We start from the raw sequence: 25,995 nt of genomic DNA, 5'->3' as shown, positions 1-25,995 counted from the left end.
CAGAGAAGAGCAACAAAGATGATTAGGGGACTGGAGGCCAAGGCATATAAGGAAAGGTTGCTGGAATTGGTTATGTCTGGTTTAACGAAGAGAAGGACAAGGAGAGACATAATAGCAGTGTTCCAATATCTCAGGGGCTGCCACAAAGAAGAGGAAGTCAAGCTATTTTCCAAGGCACCTGAAGGCAGGACAAGGAGCAACGGATGGAAACTAACCAAAGAGAGAAACAATCTAGAACGAAGGAGAAACTTCCTGACAGTTAGAACAATTATCCAGTGGAACAACCTGCCTGCAGAAGCGGTGAATGCTCCAACACTGAAAGTTTTTAAGAAGAGACTGGACAGCCATTTGTCTGAATGGTATAGGGTTTCCTGCCTGAGCAAGGGGTTGGACTAGATGACCTCTAAGGTCCCTTCCAATTTATTATTATTATTATTATTATTATTAGTAGTAGTAGTAGTAGTAGTAGTCGTATTAGTATTATTATGCCAAATGACTCAGTACAGGTTACAGCAAAGTACTTACCTCTTTCAAGATTAACTAATATATATTTTAATCTATATGAACAATTTTGCTATGAACTTTTAGATAAAGAAGAATAGCTAAACTAGCTAATGGCTAAACTGAACAAAAGAGCAAGTGCTCATATCAGACTAGACAAATCAGATACACAATCCACAATCAGATACACACATTCTTACATAAACAAATCTGGCTGTGTAAACTATAATTGTTAAAGCAATATCTTGTTTCAAACATAGTTTTCTGCTATATTTTTGGCAAATTTTGCACAAGCAAGATTGACCACATCAGATTAAAATAAAAATGAAATTTAAGATGATTTTTTGAAATACATGTAACCATTATTTGTTTAGACAAGAATCCCTATCACCTTCCTAATGAAGAGTGATAAGCAAATAATTTATGGTTGGGCTGGGGCTTCTGTTTGTCTCTGGAGTTAAACATGCCTATTTGTCAATGACTATTTTAAGGTAATTTGAAGCTGCTGAGATTATGATGATAATCAGTGTCATGATATATTCATGAATGTATTTATTGGTAACTGTATGAACAATTCTTCTATGAACATCTAAATACAAAGAATGATGGCCAAACTAGCCCCGCCATAATGTAGAAAATGAAGGAGTTAGTGATGATATAAGGAAGAAATTAGTCATGAAGTCTGAGAAAACTGAATTTTGTTCTTTGCTGGGATTTACATATACATTGTCCCTAGTGACAGAAAGTGAAACAGTGTTCACTGAATAAAAGCAGTAAAAAAAATTTCACTGCTCTTGGCCTTGAGTGGTAAAGTGGCAACCGTATTCGAAAAACTAATTGGTGGGACCATGGAAATAAACTAAGTTTATTTTATTAAAATTTAAAATAGATTAAAGTTGTAGTTAAGTTGACAACTCTTCAGTTATTTAAAAGTGTCTACCTCTTGGTATATTAACAATTACAAAACAATTTCTAAAAATAAGGAAGACCATCAAAAATTGCCTTTAACCCCGATTGTGATTTCTGCTATGTGAGATAGTTGACAGTTTTGCAGAGGATAGTGCTGCATCATTTGTAGTTATGTTGTTTATGTGTTTAATTTTGTATATGTGACAAACATATAAAGACTTCTAATTATACTACTTTATAACTACTTAGGAATACCATGAGTAGCACCTATATATTTTGGAATTAGTATTTTTTTAAAGTTATGTTTTTCACACTGTATACCACTGAAATATCTTGTAAAAGCAAGGGCTGTCACAGTTAATATTTTGCCTTGTAATCCAATTTATGACTATCAAGCTAAAACTACCTAGCAATATGATTTTCTCCTTGTATCTGCTTCATGATAGTTAATAACATTACCCAAAGACAATAACAGCATTTGAATGTGTAATTCCATATGTATGTGTACATCTTTTATGAAATCCAGATGTAGGGAAGAATTGTTGCCACTCAGTGGTTAAATGATTTCTTTCAATATCAGTGTTTCTAATATGAATTAAACAATTCTCTCATTACCTTTTCACACAGCTGGATAAAGTCCACTTGTAGTACCTAACCAGAAATACCAGTTATCAAAATTATAGGTAATTAAGGATTATGTGTCAACTTTTGACACTTTTACTTTTCACAATATCAAACTACTTTTCATGCAGCTGTTTAGATAAAGTACAACTTCTTGATATAATTCAGTAACAGAAAAACAGTTGGAAATAAAGTTTGCATACTATGAGATCACAGCAAAGAAAGACATTTGCAATTCTCATATGCCCACACATATACATATTACTATAGTAATATAGTAATTATTACTATAGGTTTTATTTTTTTTCTGTTCAATCATGTCTAATTCTCAGCAACTGCCTTAATAGGTCCCTGCAGTTGTTTTGGCATTTTTTTTCATAAGTGGTTTACCACTACCTCCTTCCTAAGGCTGAGAGAAAGTGTCTGCCCCAATGTCATCCAGTTGTACCTGACAGGATTGGAACTCATGGTCTCTAGTATCTAACCTGATGCCTTAACCACTAGACCACACTGGCTCTATTACTCTGATAAACAAATCCAAAAAACATGCCAATTAAATCATTTAATATATTAAATATATAATATATTAAATCATTTAATATAACAACAACAACAACAAAACAACAACAACAATAATAATAATAATCCAGCTACTCCTGTGTTAGACTTCCATTGTCAGATTCTTTCATTTTTTGGATACATATTATTGATCTAAAGTACCTATCTCTAATTTCAAAGGTCCTCCTTGTGTAGTATTTTTTCTGCAAAAACATTGTGATGGCTCAAGTTTAGTTCATTATCTGTGTTTTTTAAAAATGATATTTTCTCCTTAGTTTCCCAAATCAGATTTTCCACTGAAGGAAGATGATAAACTATTGTCTTGAGTTTGATAAAAGAGCAAATGGAGGTTTGTTGAAAGACAGAGAACTCATACCTCTTCAAGAATTGGGTAGTGTTATAATAGATTTAGAGGTAGAAAATATAATACGAATGCCATCTTCAGTTATCAGATAGTATATTTTCATGCATTGAATTATAAATACTTTTTTTAAAAAAGTGTAATAAATATAATGCATTTTTTAGGAAAAAATGTAAATATGTTTGGTCATATTCTTGGTGTGCTAATTACAACATAAAATTTTAATGACCATAACATTTTGTCTTTTTTAAAAAAGACACCCCAAGTTGCCACCCCAAGTTACATTGTAATTTCAATTCAACATTTATCTTTAAGCAGAAAGTTACAAATTAGAAATGTATACCTTCTGCAACTTTAATTTTATTTTGTGCAGATTAATTAAATTATATCCCTATTTCTATTTTTATAAGGAAGCATAATTCAGTTGGGGAACTTGCTTTGTATGCAGAAGTGCCTCGTCCCTGCATTTCTAATTTAAAAGATCAGATAACAATTTATAGGAAAGTCTTCTGCACCAGATCCTGGAAAGGAACTGCCATCAAAGTAGATTTTGAACTGAAATCCGAACAGGCTAACTTAGATACATTCTGTTAAATGGAAGGAATCTTGTAAGTGGGCATAAGACTTTAGAGATGAGACAGTATTTGGTAAAGAGAAGACCCACACAACTATCTAGTTTTATAGCTAATGTACATAAAAGAAGTATCTTCTTGGGGGATGGGGGTGGGTGGGTTTGTGGGTTAACATTTTTTTGTTAATTGTTAATAAAACTTTTTCAATTAAAAAAAGACGTATCTTCTTTCTGAAAAAATTCAGTACCAAAACTTAATTGACTGTTTCTGTGTTTTAGCTTCAATGGGAGCATCTGCTATCTCTCTTTTATTTATGTATTTCACTTCAAGTGGTGACAATTTTTTTTTATCTTTACTGAAGTAATATTCAGTTCCCCAGATACCTCCTCTCATAACTTATAGAGAATAACATTGCATCACTTGCTGCAGTATAATTAGAATGTGATATTTTGTATAAAATCAGATGGAACTATAAATTCTTAGTTCTGATATGTTGGTTATTAATTCAGTTTCATTACTTTTGGAAGCCATTTAATAATTTTAATTTCCTCTGAACAATGAAGAATGTGATTCGTCAGGCCAAACGTTGCTAATCCAATTGCCAATTTATAGAGTTATAACCTGTTCTTAAATGCATTTAGTGAAAAATAATTGACTTCTTTTATAGCTCACATTTTAATCCAAGTTGGTGAACTGAATTTCTTTTTCTCCCACTCACCCATATTATAACTTTGTTTTTGCTATGGTATCTTTTTTCTTCACTTCTCTAGAGTTGGCGCTGAAACTGGCCAGTTTATTTCCTTTGGAGTCTGGTTCATGGCCATGCACAAAGATTAGTAAGTGCAACAGAGAATTTTACTCCCTCTCTGAATAGAGCAGCAGCTGCAAGTTAACTCATCTGGAAAAGAATGGGAATTGGAGGTTGCAAAAGGCTAAAAGGAGAGATATGGATCTGATTGTGTACAAAGAGAGAGCAGCATAAACTGTGGCTCCCCATCCAGGATGTGAATTGATTTTGAATAACATGAATTATTTATCAATTGGGAGTTTAAAAATATTTTGGTTTACCACAAGCCAATTTTCAGATAAAAGTAACAAGTATGGAAGGAAAGAAGGTTTCATTAATGAACCCTTTAGGCTAATTATATAATGCCATCATAGAAGTCCTATTCAAGATAATAGCTGAGACCTCTGCTAAGAGTTATCTGTGCTTTCTTGCAGCTGGCTGCTTGGAGTAGAGATAAGAGAAAGAGGAAAATGAGAGAGAGAGAAATGGTGTCCCACAGTTAATTTTACTTCTGACCCTAATGAATACATAATTAACCTATGGATTTATTTCTACATGAGATGGTGATACCCACTATTTTTAAAAGACAATTTGATAAGTTCAGGCAGTTTCATCAAGGACTATTCATGTTGCAAACTCAGTATTAACTCTAGTTTGAGCAACATGCCTACAGAAGAAAAATGACTAAAGATAAACCACTATGAGTAAGAAAATATTTGATCAATGTAAGCCTTGAATTTTGTTTCAGTTCCATCTGCAGTGAAGCTGCTATAGGGCAAAAGTAAGACTTAATGATAAAATGTGGACTTTGATTTACAAGATAATTATTATTTATTCTTAATTTCGAATTGAAATTCCTGCTCATTTCATTTTTACAATATCATTCTAATAGTTTGTATAACAAAATGCTTATTTTTGAGTTTTTACTTTATTTTAACTTTCCAATTTTAATTACATTTTTCTAAAATATTTTACTCTAACTAGAATCTCAGAAAAAAAATACCTTCAACTGTACCCCAAGTACTTTTTAAATTATGAAATCAGTATTCATTTAGATTTATCATAGTACAGAAGCATTTTTTTTCATTCTTACATCATATAAATAATTTTTCATTTAAGACATTTTAGCTAATTCCTTTATACAAGTCATACCTGCAGGTATTTGCTCTGAACATTAATAACTAATTTTATTTTTATTAATATTTGGAAATAATTTCCATTTTGGAAAGATTATTAAGTAAAGGATTCCATAAAAATCCTTGGCATTCTAGTGGAGTGACATGCCTCCAAAAAGGGAAATATACTGTATTAACAAAAGTATAGTTTCCAATGCAAATGATCGGCAAGGTATAGTAAAGGAAGTCAAGGAACACAAAGTAGAATTATGATAAAAAATAAAGAAAACCAAACTAACGACAACAACCAGTCTTAGAACTCAGCATGAAAATAGACAAGTGTTGGATTAATTCAGCTTTTTAAACAGTCAATTGTTAATAGTAAATAAATTAACAATCAGGAAATATGCCTAGAACTACCATTTGGTAGGTTGGCAATGAAACTTTTGGAAAAGAGTTTCCAAGTTTGAGCCAGTTTGGTATAGTAGTTAAGGAACCAGGGTAGAAAATGGGAGACCGTGAGTTCAAGTTCCGCCTTAGCCATGAAAGCTAGCTGGGTGCCCTGCTCAAGTCATGCTCTCTCAGACCAACTCACCTTGCAAAGTGGTTATTGTGGGGAAAATGGGAAGAGGAAGTTGGATATGTTTGCCAGTTTGAGTAGTTCGTAAAAATAATAAAGGTGGGATATAAATAAAAACAAATAATCAGATACCATGTCCCTACCACAAAGATCAGACTCATGCCGATCTTTTTCCTTATAATAATATATGGAAATGAAACATCTGCTTTGAACAAGTAGGATAGAAAAGGTATTGACACTTCTGAACTTTGATATTGGACATGGCATTTGAAAATATGAATAGTCAAGAAAACAAATATGTGAATCACACAACAAATAAATCTAGAGTTCTCACTCAAGGTACAAATGGGAAAGCTCAATTTACATTTTAAATGCATTATGCAAAAAAATCTTATTTCCTTGAAAAAAATTAATAATGCTGGGAAAGGTAAAAGAAAAAAGAAGCTTATCTAATGAGAAGATAGGACTCACTGGAAAAGACCCTGTTGTTGGGAAAGATTGAAAGCAAAAAAAGAGAAGTGGATAGTAGAGGGTGACATGATTAGATAGTTTCATTGTCGCGATGCAAATGAATTTGGCAAATTCCAGGAGATAGATGGCATAAAAGATTGATTGTTTTCTTGCAGACCTTTCATTACCCAACTAGGTAATATCATCAGTGCTAGAAGGGAGTGGTGTTTGGTCTCTGTTTCTATCTAGAAGTGGCTTTCCCTGTCAGTACTGGTGGGAATATTCTTAATGGTTCTTTGATTAAGCTGTTGTTTAAACACAAGTTCAAGCTTAATAACTACAACTTTAAACAACATCCAAGTTCAAAGGGCATCAACAGTTCAACCCCTGAGCTACAAATATTCTCTTCTATTGGCATTATAAGAATTAAATGGAGAAGAATGATTTCTAAAGAAGATTCCTCCAGTCTGGTGAAACCATAGTAAGGGACACCATCTTAATTGCTGAAAATGTCAAAAACAAGCTACTCCCAGATTTAAAATGCATTCCCCTAATGGAGCTTTGAGTGTAATGACACTACCATTTTCTTACTATACCAATTAGGTCCCAGGAATGCAAGCCCAATATAGTGAACAGTTCTTCAGAGAATAGAAAAATCAGGTTTATTTATAAATAAATGAATATTATAAATAAATCAGGAAGGAAAAGGGAAACAATCATTTTTCCTTCGCCTCAATCCTCAAGAGCAGATGTTACTGTTCACAGCTGACAGAAATGACAGAGAAGGGGAAGTCAGCTCATAGTTCAGTCACTGCAAATACTTATTTATATTCTGCATTTCATTTAGCTATTTGAATATATAATGTCACTATGCCAGCTTTTTTAACTACATGAACTTTAATTGGATGGGATTACTGTGTGGTTAATCCAAAAACAAGATATTATAATTAGATTAAAAAGAAATATTATACAGCAGAAGATACGAGATATATAATTTCAAATCACAACTCCTGAAAGTGAATTATGTTTAAGTCTGAATATGTGCATGTATGGTGACTGGATCTTTCAGTTTAACCAGAATTTAAAATATATAATCAAGTCAGAAGAATATATTTAGTGAAGCTTAATAGAGTAACCTAAAGATGCTTTTCCATGAAGCAACTGAACTTTCTTTTCTTTTCTTTTTTCTTTTTGTTTTTCTTTGAAGACATTTCACTTCTCATCCAAGAAGCTTCTTCAGCTCTGACTGGATGGTGGGGAATGGAAAGATTTATACTCCTGCAGACAGCTGTTCATTTGCATTCTTTTAGTGAGTTGTTAAAGCTACCTGGAGGCTTATCTTTGTCACCTGACTGCTGACATTTAGAAGACATTTAAAAGGCAAAGGCCACATTTTGGAAAGAGAGGACTGCTGGTTTAAAAGAGGAATCAAAGAGACCATCTGTGTCAAAATTAAACAGCTTTCTCTCAACAGAGGGGGAGGGATCCAATATAATCTATCTCCAGTTTATAACACAGTCCTTTCAACAGTTCCAAGAAGGCTCCACACCCATTTCCACTACTCAGGTGACCCTGAAGACACAGATAAGCCTCCAGGAATCTTTAAGGACTCACTCGCTAAAAGAATGCAAAGGAACAGCTGCATGCAGGAGTATAAATCTTTCATTCCCTACCATCCAGTCAGAGCTGAAGAAGCTTCTTGGATAAGAAGTGAAACGTCTTTTTAAAAAACAAAACAAGAAAGTCCAGTTGCATCGTGGAAAAGCATCTTTGGGATAACTATGACCTGGATACTGAGAATCTCCATAGACATTTAATAGAATAATATTACACTTGAGAAGAGAAAATGGAATTGAGATGAAATTTGAACTTGAAGTATGGACATCTGAATTCTTGGCATTTCTACTGAATTCTGAGTTTTATGACACATATGAAATGTAAATAGAATGCATATTTACAGGTTAAACTGCTTTTTATATTTTACATAGCTGATTAATGTCTATAATTGTTCCTGGCAAAACAGCATAAATCTTGAATAAATTATTTTTTAAAAATAAAACAGGTAAAAAAGGTAAAAGTTTCCTTGTCCAATCGTGTCCGACTCTAGGAGGCAATGCTCATCTCTGTTTCCTAGCTGATGGAGCCACTGTTATGCAGAGATACTTTCGTGGTCATGTGGCTGGCATGATTATATGCTGAAACACATGGAACACTTTGCCATCAAAGTGGTACTTATTTATTTATTTGCATTTGCATGCTTTTGGGCTGTTAATTTGAATATCTGCTTAAAACATGATAATTTAACAATCATGAATTAGATTGATAGGGTTAGAAAGATGCATTTAAATCAGTGATTAGTTTTCCATTGCCTTATCCTATGGTTGAGAAAGGCCACATAGCTGGTTTTGTGTTTAAGTTAGGATTAAAACTCATGGTCTCATAGTTTCTAGCCTAGTGTTTTGACCTCCAAAATTGCTCTCCCCTACTAATACAATAATGCAGTGTAACAGCATCTCCTGAATACATCCAGGAAAAGGAACTCCTTACAGTATTAAACAGTTCTACTGCCAAATTGGTTTTACTATTATAATATTTTTCTTCTAATATTTTCTTAGAAACTTCTTTTGTGTTATTTAAGAACATTTTTGTCTGTTTTCTTTACTCGGTTTAAGAAAATAGCTCCTGACCATCTTCTGTGTGCATGCAGTTTTGGTGACCACAATACAAAAAAATATGCTGAGATCCTAGAAAGTGTGCAGAGAAAAGCAACAAGGATGATAAAGAGTCTGGAGACTAAATCATATGATGAATGGTTGATGGAGCTAGGTATGTTTAGCCTATTAATGAGATAATTGGGGGGACGTGATAAGTGTCTTCCAGTAATTGAGGGGGCTATCACAGAGAAAAGGGCATGAGTTATTCTCCAAAGCACCAGAGGGAAGGACAAGTAGTACTGGATGGAAGGTTGAAGAGAGGTCCGGCCTAAAAGTAAGGAGAAATTTTCTGACAGTAAAAACAATCAGTGGAATAGCTTGCTCCAGAAGTTGTGGGTGCTTCATCATTGGAGTTTTCAAAAATAGACTTGACAACTATTTGACTTTAATGGTGTAAGATTCCTGCCTTGGGTAGGGGATTGGACTAGAAGACCTCCAAGGTTCCTTCTAGCCCTGTGTCTATATTCTATGTGACAGTTCTTCAGATCCTTGAAAAGCGCTATCATATCTTCCCTACCCCATAAGCTGTTTTTTTTTTTTTGTCTCTCAAGGTGAAATATATTCAATTTCCTCAATCACTCTTTGATTAGTTATTGAGATGTGGTTATTGGCATTGCCCTTATCTGCAGCTTTTCAGTTTATCTAAGTCTTTAGATGTCATGCCTGGAAAAGGGTACACTACTTGAGATGAAATCTGAACAATACAGAACATAGAATTCAACTATTTATATCCATAATCAGGAAACCTGATGTAACTTAATTGCTTTTCTCCTTTCTAGCACCAGTTGATTTGTATGCAGGTTGTGATAAACTACAAATTCAAGATAGCATTTGGAATATGTGAAACCTTAGTGTGTTTTCTTACTAAATAATTTTGATTATTAAAACACAGTTTTCATTCTAGCTATTAGATATCTTGCAGCCAGACCTCAAAAGAGAAGGAAACAAAGTGAACAAAATAAAAAACGGATGTGGAAACCCAAAATTACAGGGAATGGATGGAAATTTATAACAGCTTTCTTACTTTTAAACAACAATAACTATAGTTTTGAAAATTACTTTAAATTTAGCATGCAATAGTTTGATCATCCATTGGTTTTCTACATATAGATTTTTAATCTTGATGGTATCTAAATGGCAAATTAAATTAAATATACTTCTGATAAATTAGTCTGTTACTATTTCATCTCCTAAGCTTCTGTGTGGAACAGTATGTTTGCTTTCTTAAATTACTTTGAGTATGTATGTACGGGAGAACAGAGATGTATGTTTAAGTGTATTGGTACGTATACAATGTTACAACTGGCTCACTTAATGGCTTAAGATGAATTTTAAATCTCTGCATGGCTTATTTGCATTTCTTGAAATAAGTATATGCAGGGGGCGCTGCATATTTTGAATATTTCATGGATTGATTTCAGACTGATAATCAGGGAATACTGCACTATTTTGCTATTATAATTTGAAGATGCTTTTGTGAATTTGAATAGTAATCTAAATTATAAATGCCTCATCCTTCAAAGTTTAAACACATTTTTTTATTCTAAAATAATATGGCAGCCATCTATTTAATTATAGATAGACTTTTTCTTATAATTATATGCATAAGAGGCATTATTGGTAAATTTAGATTACTTAAGCTTATTATATTTTGTCTGTTAATCATTAACTTTTTTACAGGGAAAATTAATGTTATATTTTATTTTTATTATTTATAGTAGTGTAACAACTATTTTACTTGCTTGCCATAGTGTCTAATGCAGAATATTTTTTTAGGTTCAGTTTTTAGAATCCTAAATGGATAAAGCAAATAACAATCAATGAGACCTGCGTTATAATTTATACTTTTTATAATTTGTATTCTTCTTCATATCTTTCTCTAAGAAACTTACAAGAAGATATCCAGAGTTACAACAATGAAAAAAAACAACCCACTACTGATGTTGATTGTTAAATTTGCAGAAAGGCTTCATTTAAAAGGAATTTCTCTCAGGAATATATGCTGAGAGTTTATGCTCAATTTATTTAACAGTTTGCATAAAACCTTATGCTGATTGAATGTGTGGATTTTATTTTACTTTCTTCACACAAAGAATTTCTGCTAAGTAAGAAAAATATTCAGCAAACTATACTTAACCAATTTTAATTTACTTTGCATTAAAGAAGAATTTTACAAGTGTTTCATTATTTCATTCTTAACACTTAAAACTTCTTTTTACTTTTTAGATTCTTGACATATGTATTCTGTGGCCTGATTCTTAGCCTTGATACACCAGCAAATAAGCATTTGTGTTGCTACAATTGTACATACTTATTCTGCTTTACCAACTTAACAAAACATATTGTTTATTTTTTATCATATCAGTATAAATATCTATGGAGATTCTCAAGTCATCTAGGTCATAGTTATCCCAAAGGTGCTTTTTGAGAAAGCAACTGGACTTTCTTGTTTTTCTTTGAAGACGTTTCACTTCTTATCCAAGAAGCTTCTTCAGCTCTGACTGGAATTCCCCAGAACTGAAGAAGCTTCTTGGATGAGAAGTGAAACGTCTATAAAGAAAAACAAAGTCCAGTTGCCTTGTGAAAAACCATTTTTGGGGTATCAGTATAAATACTTATAACTAGCTTAGGTGATGGAACAATTCATATATTAAGTCTTATGTGCTTATTTCTCAGCTTAATAATATGTTGTTTCTTCCCAAATTATCTTTACTCCTAAATTCTTATTTATAAATTATTATTTTTTCCTTTATGTAGTAACAGACTGGCATAATGAAGACAGACCTGTGATGACTTTTCCTAACAATTCCATCCTTATATTTTAAAAATGTATTTATGTATTTATTTTCTAGACCCTTTAACTTCTCTAACAAATTCTTTTTCCTCTCCCACATTCAGAAAGGCACTAGCATAGGAATGAAGATTTTCCATTCTCTGTCGGTTAAAGATTTTGAGATCTCCAGGAAGATTCTTACCTGTATGTTAGGTACAGGGCTTACTATCATTTTTAAAAATCCTTTTGAAATATCACCTAGTGTCCATAAAAACATCTATATGTCTATTTTTTGGTTATAAACAATTTTGATAAAATGGTACTACTATTTTTCAGCTATAAGCTGTAAAAGGAGAGAAATTGGGAACTTTTGATTTTTTTTTCTTTAGAGAAAGCTCTGCCCCTATTCCTTAGTTCTCAAAAAGATATTCAAAGATTTTTAAGATCTAAAACGGGAATGGTTTTAACCATAATATCCTTATTGGATTCCACTTTTTAAGTCAAAGTAAGCATAGCCACTTCTGAGAATTGTAATCAAGCAACACCTAAAATTAATTGGATTAATGTTCTGATAAATGTGTATATGATTTGATTGCCCAAAATGGAATTTCCTGAGGGCTAAAGCATTTATGCATTTGGTTTTATTTTAAAATATGAACAGTATTTAAAGGCATTTTAAAACATTTGAGAAAGTTAGTCATTCCTACTTATATGTTCAGGTTTTTAACAGCTCAAAACTGTAAATGCATTAGCAGTTACATTGGGACATTAATAAAAAGCCAAAAGCTTTTAAACTGTCAACAAATTGCCAGCTTTGATTTATAGATTTTATTTACACAGAGTGGTGGGATTCAGCCAGTTCGCACCACTTCAGCAGAACCGGTAGCTAATTTTTTGTTGCCCAGGCCCAGAATGGGCTTCCAGAAGTGGCATCCACACAAAGAACCGGTTGTTCACATATTTGAATCCCACCACTGATTACACATGTTGCTTAAAATTCTATCCTATGAGCAACTTCATCTACAAGTTAGTCTATGGTATTAGCTGTGCATACAAATGTTAAATTAGAGATAATATAACATTTGAGAATGCAAGATACATAAAACAGTAAAACAAATAAGCAAAAAAAATTCACTTATTTTGTCTTTTTTTTTTCAAAAAACCCTTCTCTTCTTAAAAGTCTAAATAATTTTTACACATATACTGTACACGTAAAAAGGATTTAAGAAGTAAGAAAGGAAGTTGGGTTTCAGAAATGTCCCAAAGCATCTCCAGTAAAACTAAACTGGAGGATTTGTAAATGCAGCTAAGAATACTATTGTAAATGCAGCTAAGAATACTACCTTGGGGGTATTTGGCTTGTGTCTATATGTTATCACTAAAAACTGGGGAAGGGAATGAAGAGTGACTATTTTGGAGATGGATCCACTCCCATTTGGATATTCATTGTTATATTTAATGCATTTTAATTCAAATTACAAAATATTTCACATATATTATATATTGCAGAATCAAATCCACTGTGTCTTAGCTTTTGAATTTCATTTTCATATGTTCCATTTTCTCCTTAATAGTTGGTATGACCATAATGCTAAATTACTATAATGCTATGCACTAAATCATTTTGTTACCAGATATTTCATTGTCAGACTAGGTAACATCTCCATTGCTAGAGGGGAGTGGGCTTTCCTTTTGTTTACATACAATTATCAGCCATCAACACCTAGAGATAACATTTACACATCATTAAAAAGAGACAATAAAAAGCTAAAAAGGAAACAAAATGATCTTAACACCATCTCACCAATAATTAACACCAAATAAGCAGCGATTAAGACCAAAATTAACCCCACACAAATAATCAAGGAGTAAACAAAAGCCTAATCAAGAATTACCAGTGGGAAAACCCCCACCAGTACTGGCAGGGCAAGGTACTATATATAAACAGAACAAATGCCACTCTCTCCTAGCAGTGAAGATATTATCTAGTTTAGTAAAGAAATGTCTTCAAGAAAATAACCAACCTCAGAGAGCATAAGGACTCCACTAAACCATGAGTTGTGTTCATTTTTTGTTTCCATTTCTCTTCTAGTATGTCCATTGGAAATAAATTGTTAATACATTTAAGTAGGCATGTTTCAAGGCATGATTATATGGAAAGGTGAGGAAGTAGTAATGGAATATAGAAAGAGGATCTATTTCATGCTGGAATGCTGGAAGATTAATGAAAAAGAGGAAACAGTTTGTAATATTTAAAAAAAGAATGGGAGCTGGGAAATCATTGATTTGGTAGTTAACTGTGCTATTCTGTAAACTTTTGCTAAGCAGCATATAAATTAAAATTAGTATTATCAGTAGATAGCATAGTTTGTCAATAATAAATGTCAAATCAGAAATATATCTTTTATGACAGTAGTTTCTTAGATTAAGGAAATGCTGTGGATGTAGTGTACCAACCTTTTGGGCACCAGGGACTGGTTCCATGAAGAAAGGCTTTTCTGTGGACCAGAGGGGCTTGGTTTTGCATGCTGCCTGCATCCTGCAGATGGGGCTTTGCTTGTTTGCGTGGTCCGGTTGCTGACATGCCGTGGATTGGTGCTGGTCCTGCAGTAAAGCATTTAATAAAGTCTGTTACAATGCACTGGTAGAAAAGAGATATAAATTTGACCTGGGGTTATGGTATTGTGATGAATTTTCAACAGACTTAACAACTGCTTGAAAAGGGTTCTGCTACAACTTCAAGTTAAAGTTAGGCAGCAAGTGGGATCCCCAAGACTCTGTACTTCTTGCTGTGCTATTTTTTTTTAAGCTAAGGAAGTGGAATTGTAGGACTGTTTGTTAAATTTGCAGATGATGCCAAATTAGTGAGAATGGCTGAGTCCTTTGAAGATAAAATTGGATACCAAATTATCTCAGTGGGTTTATGTGATCGTCCAAGTCCAACAGGTGGATTCAGAGGTGATAAGAGTAAAGTAGGAAAGACCTAAGTAGAAATAATCAAATGCAGAAGTAGAGAATTGGGAAGACATTGCTTGACATTAGTATATCTGACAAAGATCTATTTGAACATAATCAAACAGTATAATGCTGGTATAATATTTACAGAAGCATTACATGCAAACCACAAGAGGCAATAGTTCCATTATATTATGCCTAGATAAAGCATAGTTGTGAGTGTTGTGTTTACTGCAAGAGACTGCATTTCATAAATGATGGGGTCTGCCTGGGTGCAGATATATATTACCATCATAATAAGACATTAGAAAATCAAACACTATAAATAATGGTTACATAACAATAACACTTAGACTTTATATACAGCTTCAAAGTGCCCTACAGCTCTCTCTAAGCGGTTTACAGACTTAGCATATTGCCCCCAACAATCTGGATCCTCATTTTATCGATCTGAGAAAGATGGAAGGCTGAGTTAACCTTGAGCCGGTGAGAATCAAACTGTCAAACTGCTGTCAGTCAGCAGACAGCAAACTTATGCAATACTGCATTCTAACCACTGCACTACCATGGTATATGAAAAGAACTAAGAAATTTTAATTTGCAAAAGATAAGATAGAGGGGAAGCTATAAATAAGCTGTCAATAGCAGTAGTTGAATCTATTCTATGTTGGAATCAAGAAGCAGGAAAAAAAAGCTTGAAAGCATGTGCTGGAAACCAATGGTTTGAAATTTAAAAAAGAAAGATAATTCAGACTCAACTTTAGAAGAAATTTGCTAATACAAAGAAGTGTTTTAATTTAGACAACAATATCCCAAAATAAAGATGGCCTCATCCTTGCTGTAGGCTTTCAATTGTAAGCTGAATTATCCATCAGGGATCATTCAGTCAATTTTTGCACTGAGTGGGATGTTAGACCAATTGATTTATAAGATCCATCCTAATCCATATGTATATGATTCTTTGATATCAAGTCAAGAATACTCATTATTTTTTCTTCTCTTTAACCCACTAAAGAAAAAAGACTACCAATAACTTCAATTAAGAATTTTCTTAAGATATATTAAGTCAGACATATCAAACTTGCGATGTCACGTGACGTCATACAACATATTGGGACAGTTTTGCCTTTGCCAGCAATGGGGTGGGCGCAGCTTCCAGATGATGCGTCTGGCCCACGAGCCAGCAGTTTGACACTCCTGTGTTAAGTGAAGTTACCCACAATATTATTTCATTCCATCGTAATCCTAAGATTCTCTGTAGTATTGCCAAGTTCATTCATATGAATTTCTGAGCAGGTGTAGCTACTTTTAATATAAAATGCAACTCGTTTGCTTCTTTCTGAATAAATTGCATCTTTCAGTGTCCACATTTAAGTTATGGGAGTGGCCCCATAAAGCCTTTATGTTAATTGTTTTGGATTTAACTTTTCTATTTATTTTATTATTTGCATATGACAAAGGAAAAGTACTGAACAAAGTCAAAATGGCTAGTATATCTGAATAATAGAGATGATTTTATCTTTTGAAGATTTTAAATACACAACTTTACTATCTTCTTTTTGTCTGGCTTTAAGATTTGGTATTTTTCATATTTCATTCCTCTTACTTTATAGAAGTCATGCTTGGAGTCAGACATGGCCATGAAACTTTATATTTCAATATAGGCACAGTAGCTGTAAGGAAAAAGTATCTTCCTTTTTTCAAGGTAGCAAGCTGGCTATTCCTTTGCAATTAAAATAGAAAGCAAGAGGATGCCAGAAAGTAGCAACTCTCTTCCCTCCCTGCCCCTCATTTATGTATAGCTTTGAAACTCAGAGGAGCTCTGCATGAAGGAGCCTTTGCACCTTCTATCAACTGGGGGAGGGAGAAATATTTCACTCTATAAAATTTCCAATCTCTCAGTTTCCAATCTCCCCACTCCCATGCTCTTTATGTGGTAAAATAATATGATGTCTGAATAGAACTCTAATTAAGCTGTAAATTGACTGGATTACTTCTAATTTAGAGTTCTTTTGAATACAGTTACATATGTTCTTTGTCATATATTGGAAATACGTCAAAATGTATAGTGACAGTTAATGCTTACACATATTCATGGATAGCAGAAGAACCTAAGAATAACTTCAATGCTCTGAACATATAGAGCTTACAATTCCATGACATTTATAATTTCTGATTTATAAAGTGATAGCAGTCTTCATATCTAGGGGAAAAAAGTTGTACAGTAATGACCATTCAGGAAGAGGGTTGCACATGTGAAATATATTTAGTAAGCTATAGTACTGGTAGTCCTCAACATATGACCACAATTGGGATCAGACTTTCTATTGCTAAGGAAAGCAGTTGTTAAGTGAGTCGATCCAAATTCATGCCCTTTTTGCCCAGTGAACCACTACAATTGTTAAGTCAGTCCAGCTTCTCCCACTGACTTTGCTTGTTGGAAGCCAGCTGGGAAGGTCGCAAATGGTGATCACATAACCCCAGGATGTTATAACTGTGGTAAATACATGCCAGTTGCCAAATGCCTGGATGTTGATCATGTGACCATGGGGAGGAGGCATTGGTCATGAGTGCAAGGACTGACCATAAGTTACTTTTTTCACTGGCATTGTAACTTTGAACAGTTACTAAACAAATGTTGTATGGAAAATTACCTATACCATACTTTCTGGTGTATAAGACAATTTTCGCAAGCTTTAAAATTGGCGCCGAAGTCGGGGGTCATCTTATACGCCGAGTCGTCTTATACGCAGAAATAATGGTAGTTTCCGGCGTATAAGATGACTTTCTAGGCATGTGACTCGGCGCCGAAGACAGGGGTCGTCTTATACGCCGGAATATATGGTACTTGTCCTTCTTTAGAGTAAACCATCAAATAAAATACCCATGTTTGGAAAGGATCACCAATTACTTTGGATTGTGTACGTTAGAGAATATTATTGATGGACAAAGCAGCTGCCATGATGGTTATGAGGTTTGTGATTTTTAATCAGTTAGGATGGTCACAAATTACTCATTTATTAGAATATAAACCAATGCTACTGTAATCTGCCTCTTTCTTTGGTTTCCCAGTATTCTTTCTACCACCTGAATCTTTTCTCAAAGCATGGGCAACTTCCTAAACAAAGCACTAGGCTTCAGTAATAGAATACCTCTGATTTTATAAATAGGAATTATGCTTGCAGCTGATTCTTTGCTTTGCATCCAAATTAGCTCCCTTATTTCCATTCATCTTTCATTCTCAATTAATGCCTCATTTTTCAATTAAAAGAATTATTTAAAAAAAAATAGGATATAACAAGAAGTCTGGCAGGCACCTTTGGTATACCAGGAATATTGGTACCTAGTGGATTTAAACTGTGGGCCCGAAGAATGGACAGTCCACATTAAACTGCATTATGTACATGGTGGACAGGGGAGAAATGTCTTTAGGTTCACAATTCATATTGCATTATAATGTGAGTATATTTTAATTTTATGTTGTATTTTTGTTATTAGAGAAAACCTAGAATTTGGAATTCTAATCTGAAACTTCTAAAGAGCAGTGCACAAAAGTTTGATTTGAATGCGAGCTTAATGAAATTTCTATTTGGGCTCTTTCATTTCTGTTAGTTTTATATTATTGATAGTGTTCATCAGTTTAAGTGCTGTCTATTTAGTTTCCAATCTCTTCTATGTAAACTGATACCTGTTTTATATGAATGTTTGTCTGCTGATCAAAAGAGAACACTTGCATTAGCTACATTGATCAATCCACAATGCTTCTTATCATATAGTAGATAATTAATACTTCATGTAAAGACTCCCTAGTGCACTTGTTCAGAAATAAGAGCACTTAATGCAGGAACCACAGGAGTTCTACACCAAAAGAGAGCTTCCAGACAATAAAGACAACAAAAGAGAGAGGGAGAGAGAGAGAGAGAGAGAGAGAGAGAGAGAGAGAGAGAGAGAGAGAGAGAAAATAAACCACAAGGAAATTGCATCCATAGATCAAGTAAATTTATATATCAATAGTCTTGTTTTCTGCAAAATATCTTCTAAAATAATGCTGCAGTTTTTTTGAAATAGCATAGATAACAATTACAAACACACACACACACACACACACACACACACAGAGCTCACATCAACCTTATAGTTTCCTAGAAAGCATAGAATTGACCAAGAGGAGTCAAGTTGAACTTTACTTTAATAAAAGTGAAAGAGACTTTCCTTTTATTAAAATAAAATTAAACCATTATAAAATCATTCTCTCGCACACAGAAAAACTGGAAATCTGAAATCCTCAATCAAAAGCTTATACATGTTTTTGTAGTATCATTGAGGTTGATTGTTTTTGCATCCAGGTAAATGTGTGTAACCTTCTGGTATGCTATGTTAGTTTTCTCTATCTTAATCCATGTTTATTCCAGGTTTACAGTACTACCGGTATTGAAACATGAACATTCTAAGACTGGAATAATAGAATTTAGGAAATTATTATGGATGTAGTGAAATGTATCTATTTGCTACATTAACACCTTTTGGCATATACCGTATTTTCCGGCGTATAGGACGACTCAGTGTATAAGACAACCCCTGACTTCGGAGCTGATTTGCATGCTTTAGAAAGTCATCTTATATGCTGGAAAATATGGCATTTAAACATTTTTTAAATAGGAACAATTCAGTGGAATCTTAAAATTCGAAAGCATATTCAAAGGAGGCTTATTGTAATAGTTATGGTGCTGGCCTAGAGACAAGGATACTGTGAGTTCTACTCCTGTCTTAGATATGAAAACCAGTTGGGTGATTAAGGGATAGTTATCCTCTTTCAAATAAGCCTACCTCCCAGGGTTGTTGTGGGAAAAGTAGAAGGAGGAAAGGGATTAAGTATGTTCACCATTCTGAGTTACTTATAAAGGTGGGATAAAAAATAAAGAGGCATCAAGAATGGCAAAAAATAAACTCTTAAAATAAACAGCATAATTTTCAGGATGAAATGCAATATTTTCTAGAAATATGTGAATAATAAAATGTTCATAGGGTCTTGAGTAATATCCCAGCTTATAAGGAAAATTTCCTTTGTATTCTTAAAAAGCTCAAAGGAAGTAACACAAAAGAAAGTGAGAAACTAATATTGCACCAGGAAATAATGGGTTTATAGCAGCGGGCACCAGAGGCTAGCTCTGTGGAGAAAGGTTTTTCTGAAGATCAGAGGGGACGAGGTTTCAAATGCTGCTTGCATTGTATGGATGGGGCTTTGCTTCTTTTTGCGTGCCAGTCCATGGACCAGGGGTCGGGGACCCTTGGTTTATAGAATCATGTGGATTAGTTTATAGTATACTATATGTATAAAATGGCATAGAATAGGTAATAAATAATAAGTTTATAACACTCTAGATTCAAGATTGGAACTTAAAAGTTTAGAGCACTATGTTTTAGTATTGGAAATTGTAGTTCAGATGCTTACTAAGCTCTTGGACAAGTTTCTGTCTCTCAGCCTAACTGACATTGTTTTTAGTCTAAAATAGTCCTTTATATTCCTTAGAGTCAGGGCTTATAATAAGTAAGCATATTGCAAGAAACATTTTAAGGTTGTGCAGATTGATTCAGTTCATAGAGGCATATCACACTGCATAGAAGAACAAAGTTCCTCACAGAGGTGCTCAAGGCACGGGAATCTGCATGTGCTGTACATGAAGAGAAGCCACTATTACTGAACAAAGTAAACTAGTCACTGTAATCTTAAGCAGTTCTGGGTACCTTCATTTTGTTTACATTTATTTATTTATTTATTTATGTAGTTAGTTAGTTAGTTAGTTTCTTAACTGCCCATCTTCCTCAGAGAGGAGCTCTGAGCAGTGCACAATATAATCAGTAAAATTAACATTAAAATCAGAATTAATTTAAGATTAAAAAGTTTTAAAATTATAAAAATAACATAAAATTTCAAAAACTCCAAAGTGGGTGGTTAGCAGTTGTTAATATAAACAAGGAGGTATTCCTATGGGCCTCTGTGTCCCCCATGCAAGGCTGGCCAGCCAGATTTTGACCCCTTTGGGCAAGGCCAAGAGATTGGGGGCTTTCCTTACCTCTGAGGGCAGGATGTTCCACAGTGCAGGGGCAGCAACAGAGAAGGCCATCCTCTTAGACCCTGCAGTCATAATTCTTTGACTTATGGGATCTGCAATATATCTGCCCTGCCTGAACGAGTGGGATGAGCTGATGTGAGGCAAAGTCAGTACCGGGCCGCGGCATGTCAGCAACCGGTCTGCACAAATAAGGAAAGCCCCATCCATAGGATGCAGACAGCACAGAAAACCATGCCCCCTCCGGTCCATGGAAAAAACTCTCTCCACATAACCGGTCCCTGGTGCCGAAAAGGTTGGGGACCTCTGCTGTAGATAGCCTGGCCCTGTAGGTGTTGACTAACACCTGAATTGGACCTGGAAGCAAAATGGTACCCAGTGCATTTCGCAGAGCAAAGGTGTTACATTTGCCTCTCTTTTGGCACCCAATATGGCTCACATTGCAATAGTCCAATTGGGAGATAACCAAAACATGAGTGACTAAGTAGAAGGCCTTCCTGTCTAGGAAAAGACATAACTGGCACACGACACAGAGCTGGGCAATATATACTACTCACAAAAATAAAGGGAACACAAATGTATAGGATCCTATACATTTGTGTTCCCTTTATTGTTTTGAGCAGTATATATCTAAATATATCCACATTAATACACTCATCTCCCAAAAAACATTCAAAAAGAAAAAAAAGCTCATTCTCCATCCTTGTGCATTAAGCTCTCATATCCTAGTCATTGTGCATCACAGTATGATCTTTTCATGAATTGGTTATTCTGTTTAAAGTAGTTAAACTGATAGGCTATGGTCTCATTAGTTCCTGCACATACCTAATGTTTTAAAAGCAAGACAACAAAATGCATTTTATTTGTTTCTGAAGGTACGACAGAGCGGGTGTGTTTGATCCAGGGAACAGTGGAAGCACTAAATGCTGTGCACGGCTTCATTGCTGAAAAGATACGAGAAATGCCTCAAAATGTGGCCAAGACAGAACCAGTTAGTATTCTGCAGCCTCAGACAACTGTCAATCCAGACCGCATCAAACAAGTGAGTTGTTGTTGTTGTTTTGGGCGGTTTTTTTGAGAGGAGGATAAGCTGTGTTAGATCAAACATATTACAAAAAAGCTTAAGCAATTTTGAGGTAAAGCAACCATAATAAATATATTTTGCATAAGTATCAGAAACTTTTCAGCATTTCTGATTTTGAAACTATTATTTCATATTTTCCATTCTGACATTCATCTCCTGACTTTGGCATCAACTGGAAATCCTACAGAACTACTACTGTGTAAGAATAATCAGTGGATTTATATTTATGCTGAGAGAGAGAGAAAGCACACATATCAGTAATTTTAGAATTTGTGCTGCAGTTAATCTCATCATATTTAGAAAGATAAAGTTGAATTCCACAATTTAGCCTAGAAAAAAGGTAGCAGCTCTAATTTTTGTTCTTTTCTGCCCAAATGGAGTGAGATGACAGGAAAACCTGTCTGTTAGGTGGTTATCACAGAAATCATTGCAAAGGTTTTCAATTTATTTTTCTAAGTGCATATAACTTTTTTTGTTTCAGGAATGTGAAGAAAATTACTGTGATAATGGCTGTATGGACTAAAATATAAATAAGACAGGCTGAATTTTGTGCTACGTGTAAGGAGGTGGCAAGGAATAACTATACCCTTTCTTGAACATGAAAGAATTGATTGTTAGGTGTTGAGGCAAAACTGTAAGGGATCAACTCACTGGACTTTTCTGAAAAAATGAAAGGATTTCTTAAACCTGTTGATTAGCTAACCCAGCTCTTAAAACTTTGCCATGCATCTCAGGACAAGCACAAATTTGATGGAACAAATTATAAAAGCATTTGTCTCCCAAGATCGGGCTACTGCCTTAAATTGCTGTTGATGAAATAACTATGATGGTAGGATCACAAGGATAAAGACAGACTTATCACCTAACTTACCACCATTCCCCACTGTGAAGTGTTGTGTTAATGACAACAAACTCAATGACTTCTGCAGCAGTACTATCAGTTGTACCCTATTGACATTTAGAAAAAAATTTGTGGAAGCTTAAATTCAGAACAGTTTAGTTACATCAACTTCATCCCAAGTACATATAGATTTGCTCCAATTTACCACTGTGTTTTGGAATCCATACTTCAGCCATGTATATATGTGATCTGGTCTAGAAAGCCACTCACAGAAATGCGAACATATGCGCATAGACATAAATGTAGGCTGGTATGTGCTTACCGGTCCCAACTATATTCTAGTATTACAATCCAATTAGAGTAAGTTGTCTAAAAATTAAATATATATATATTCAATAATGCAATCTTCGATCTCCGGGAAGAGTATAACCTAGCTATTTATTGTTAAAACAATATTTAAAACAATAAAAACAACTATATACAAAGTTAAAAACAACTTAGCTTTCGCTGGTCCTCTGCCAGCGTCCTCAGAGTAAGGTTCAGGAGGTGGGGAAGTTCTTTTTATAACCTTGCTGATCTAACTGTTTGCTCATTGCTCGCATGACAGGGCCACTCTTCCTGATTGCCTGTGACTGCCTTAGTTGCCCCGCCCTCTCTTTATTGCACTCCAATTTTGCATTTTTCTGCTATGTCATCCTTGTCCAGCCTCCTCCTCCCTGTATTGCTGTTATTGATATACTCTCCAATCGCTCTTTCCTACTCATTATGGGGTACACCTTCCGATCCGGTATTACAAGAGTCCTGCCATGGGGTTTTCCCTTTTTATTCTCCTTCTTAGTCTGCTGGTCTGCCTGCCGTCTTTGCATTCCATTATCCATTCCAATCTCATCTCCCTCCTCCAGTTGTTCTCCTCTCCTGACCTGCCGTCCTCTATTCTTATCAATCCTCCCTTCTCCAATTTTTCCCCTCCCCTAACCTGCCTACCTATATACCATTCCTGCCTATCATCATCTATTCCTATCGATCCTCCCTTCTCCAGTTTTTCTCTCCTCCTGGTCTGCTGGTCTACCTGCTGTTCCTGTTTCCCATCATGCCTTCTTATCAATCCTCCTCTCTCCAGTTCCCCCCCCCGGTCTGCCAATCTCCCTGCTGTTCCTGTCTTCTGTCATCCGTTCCTGTCCCTCTTTCCTTCCCCAATTTTTCTCCCTCCCCAGCCTGCTGGTCTACCTGCCATTTCTGCCTTCCATCATCCATTTTCATCGATCTTTCTTCCTCCAGTTTTCCTCTATCCCTATATGCCCGGGATTCACATTTTTACAACTATTAAGGATATATATATATATATATATATATATATATATATATATATATATATATATATATATATATAAAGTCAATCAGATAAAAATAAAGAGCTCTGGGATGTAAGATAAAAGGCTTTTTTATTAATTGCTGAGCTTTTGTTAACAACCTGTTAACATCATCAGAGCAAAGGGCTAAATAATTCTCATTTAGCCCTTTGCTCTGATGATGTTAACAGGTTGTTAACGAAAGCTCAGCAATTAATAAAAAAAGCCTTTTATCTTGCATCCCAGAGCTCTTTATTTTTATCTGATTGACTTTAAATGTCCATACCTGGGATTCCAATATTCAAAATTATTAAAGACATATATGTATATATATATATATGTCTTTGGTTGTTCGGGTTTTCTACCGCGTAAAATTGGAAGTGTCTTGGCGACGTTTTGACAAAGTCCCATTCGTCATCTTCAGGCTGGTGTTTTCAGCTTCGTGCTTTGCTCCTCGAAGCACGAAGCTGAAAACACCAGCCTGAAGATGACGAATGGGACTTCGTCGAAATGTCGCCAAGACACTTCCAATTTTACGTGGGAGAAAACCCGAACAACCAAAGACCTACATACAAACACCCGCGAAAACCTCAGAAAACACACACACACACACACACACACACACACACACACACACACACACACATATATATATATATATATATATGTATATATATATATATACATATATATATATATATATATATGAAAGACGTTACTTATTATAATAAATATGAAATCTTTGCTTGAAAATCATTGATTCTCAACTGAGAACTGATAGGAGAGCAAGAGATATATACAGACCTTCCCCTCCAAGCAAATTATTTGTTATTCGCAGAGTAGTTTTTCACAACCATTTCCAAACTACATTCCCACATACACGGTTTTTTTTTCATATTTTTGCATCTCTGGAATATTTAAGGAGCTATTTTGTTATTTAAACCCAACTCTCAAATACCACAAACATGGAAGTAAACAGAAACACCCCTCAACCAAGTTCCCACCCCCTGTTTTACGAGGTATTAGGCAATTAAAGAGGCAAGACAATCTTAATGTAGAACAGAGTGATTAATCTGTGGTTTATATTGCTTACATTGACATTATGACATCACCAGCAATATCTCTTACAAGATATTACAGCAGTCTAGGTAACAAATGGAATTATTTAAAATATTAACTTTACAGATTAATTGAGGTCACTCAAATTTGAATTTATCTTCTCAACTGTACAATACAAAAAAGATTTGAATCTAAGATTAAAGTTAAATCCAAGGTACTTTTTTCAGGAGACAACTGGACTTTCTTGTCTTTCTTCATTAAAGTTAAACATTTTTGAAGCACTATTTTTGCTTCTGGTATTTTTCAAACCTTGATTAGATGTAATCATTTTAAATATATAATATTTAAAAATATAATCATTTTGTTTTTTGCAATTTGTAACAATTACATACTAGATGTAAAGGTAGAAAAAGGTAGAAAAAATGTTTTTTATTCTTTCAACATTTTCCAGGTGTAGCTATTTTTTAATCACTTATAAGATAGCTATCTGTAAAACTGTTTTAATGTTTTGTTTAACCATAATTAAGGATAAAGGATCATTCTTGTACACTTTGTCAACCAATTTTAATGAGAACTATTCCTTTCTCATTTTTTAAAAAAAATAAAATAATTTGAATCTTATTCAGCAATATGTTTAAAATCTGCATTAATGGGCTCAACAATTTGAGCTCTTCTTTTATATATATACATATATA

General features: G+C 34.3%; 1 protein-coding gene across 5 annotated transcripts in view; it reads left to right on the top strand.

Annotated features, from left to right (window-relative positions):
- Positions 1–25,995, top strand: part of NOVA1 (NOVA alternative splicing regulator 1) — a 129,655-nt gene that overhangs the window by 59,904 nt on the left and 43,756 nt on the right. For all 5 annotated transcript variants that reach the window (XM_039336003.1, XM_039335985.1, XM_039335993.1 and 2 more), the window contains exon 3: positions 21,843–22,009. In XM_039336003.1, coding sequence (XP_039191937.1) covers positions 21,843–22,009 — 167 coding nt within the window. The remainder of the gene's footprint in view (positions 1–21,842; positions 22,010–25,995) is intronic.

Source organism: Crotalus tigris, unplaced genomic scaffold (assembly GCF_016545835.1).
Source record: "Crotalus tigris isolate CLP2741 ecotype Arizona unplaced genomic scaffold, ASM1654583v1 scf7180000017546.9332058, whole genome shotgun sequence".
NCBI lineage: Eukaryota > Metazoa > Chordata > Lepidosauria > Squamata > Viperidae > Crotalus > Crotalus tigris.
This window is presented reverse-complemented; position numbering and strand designations above follow the sequence as displayed.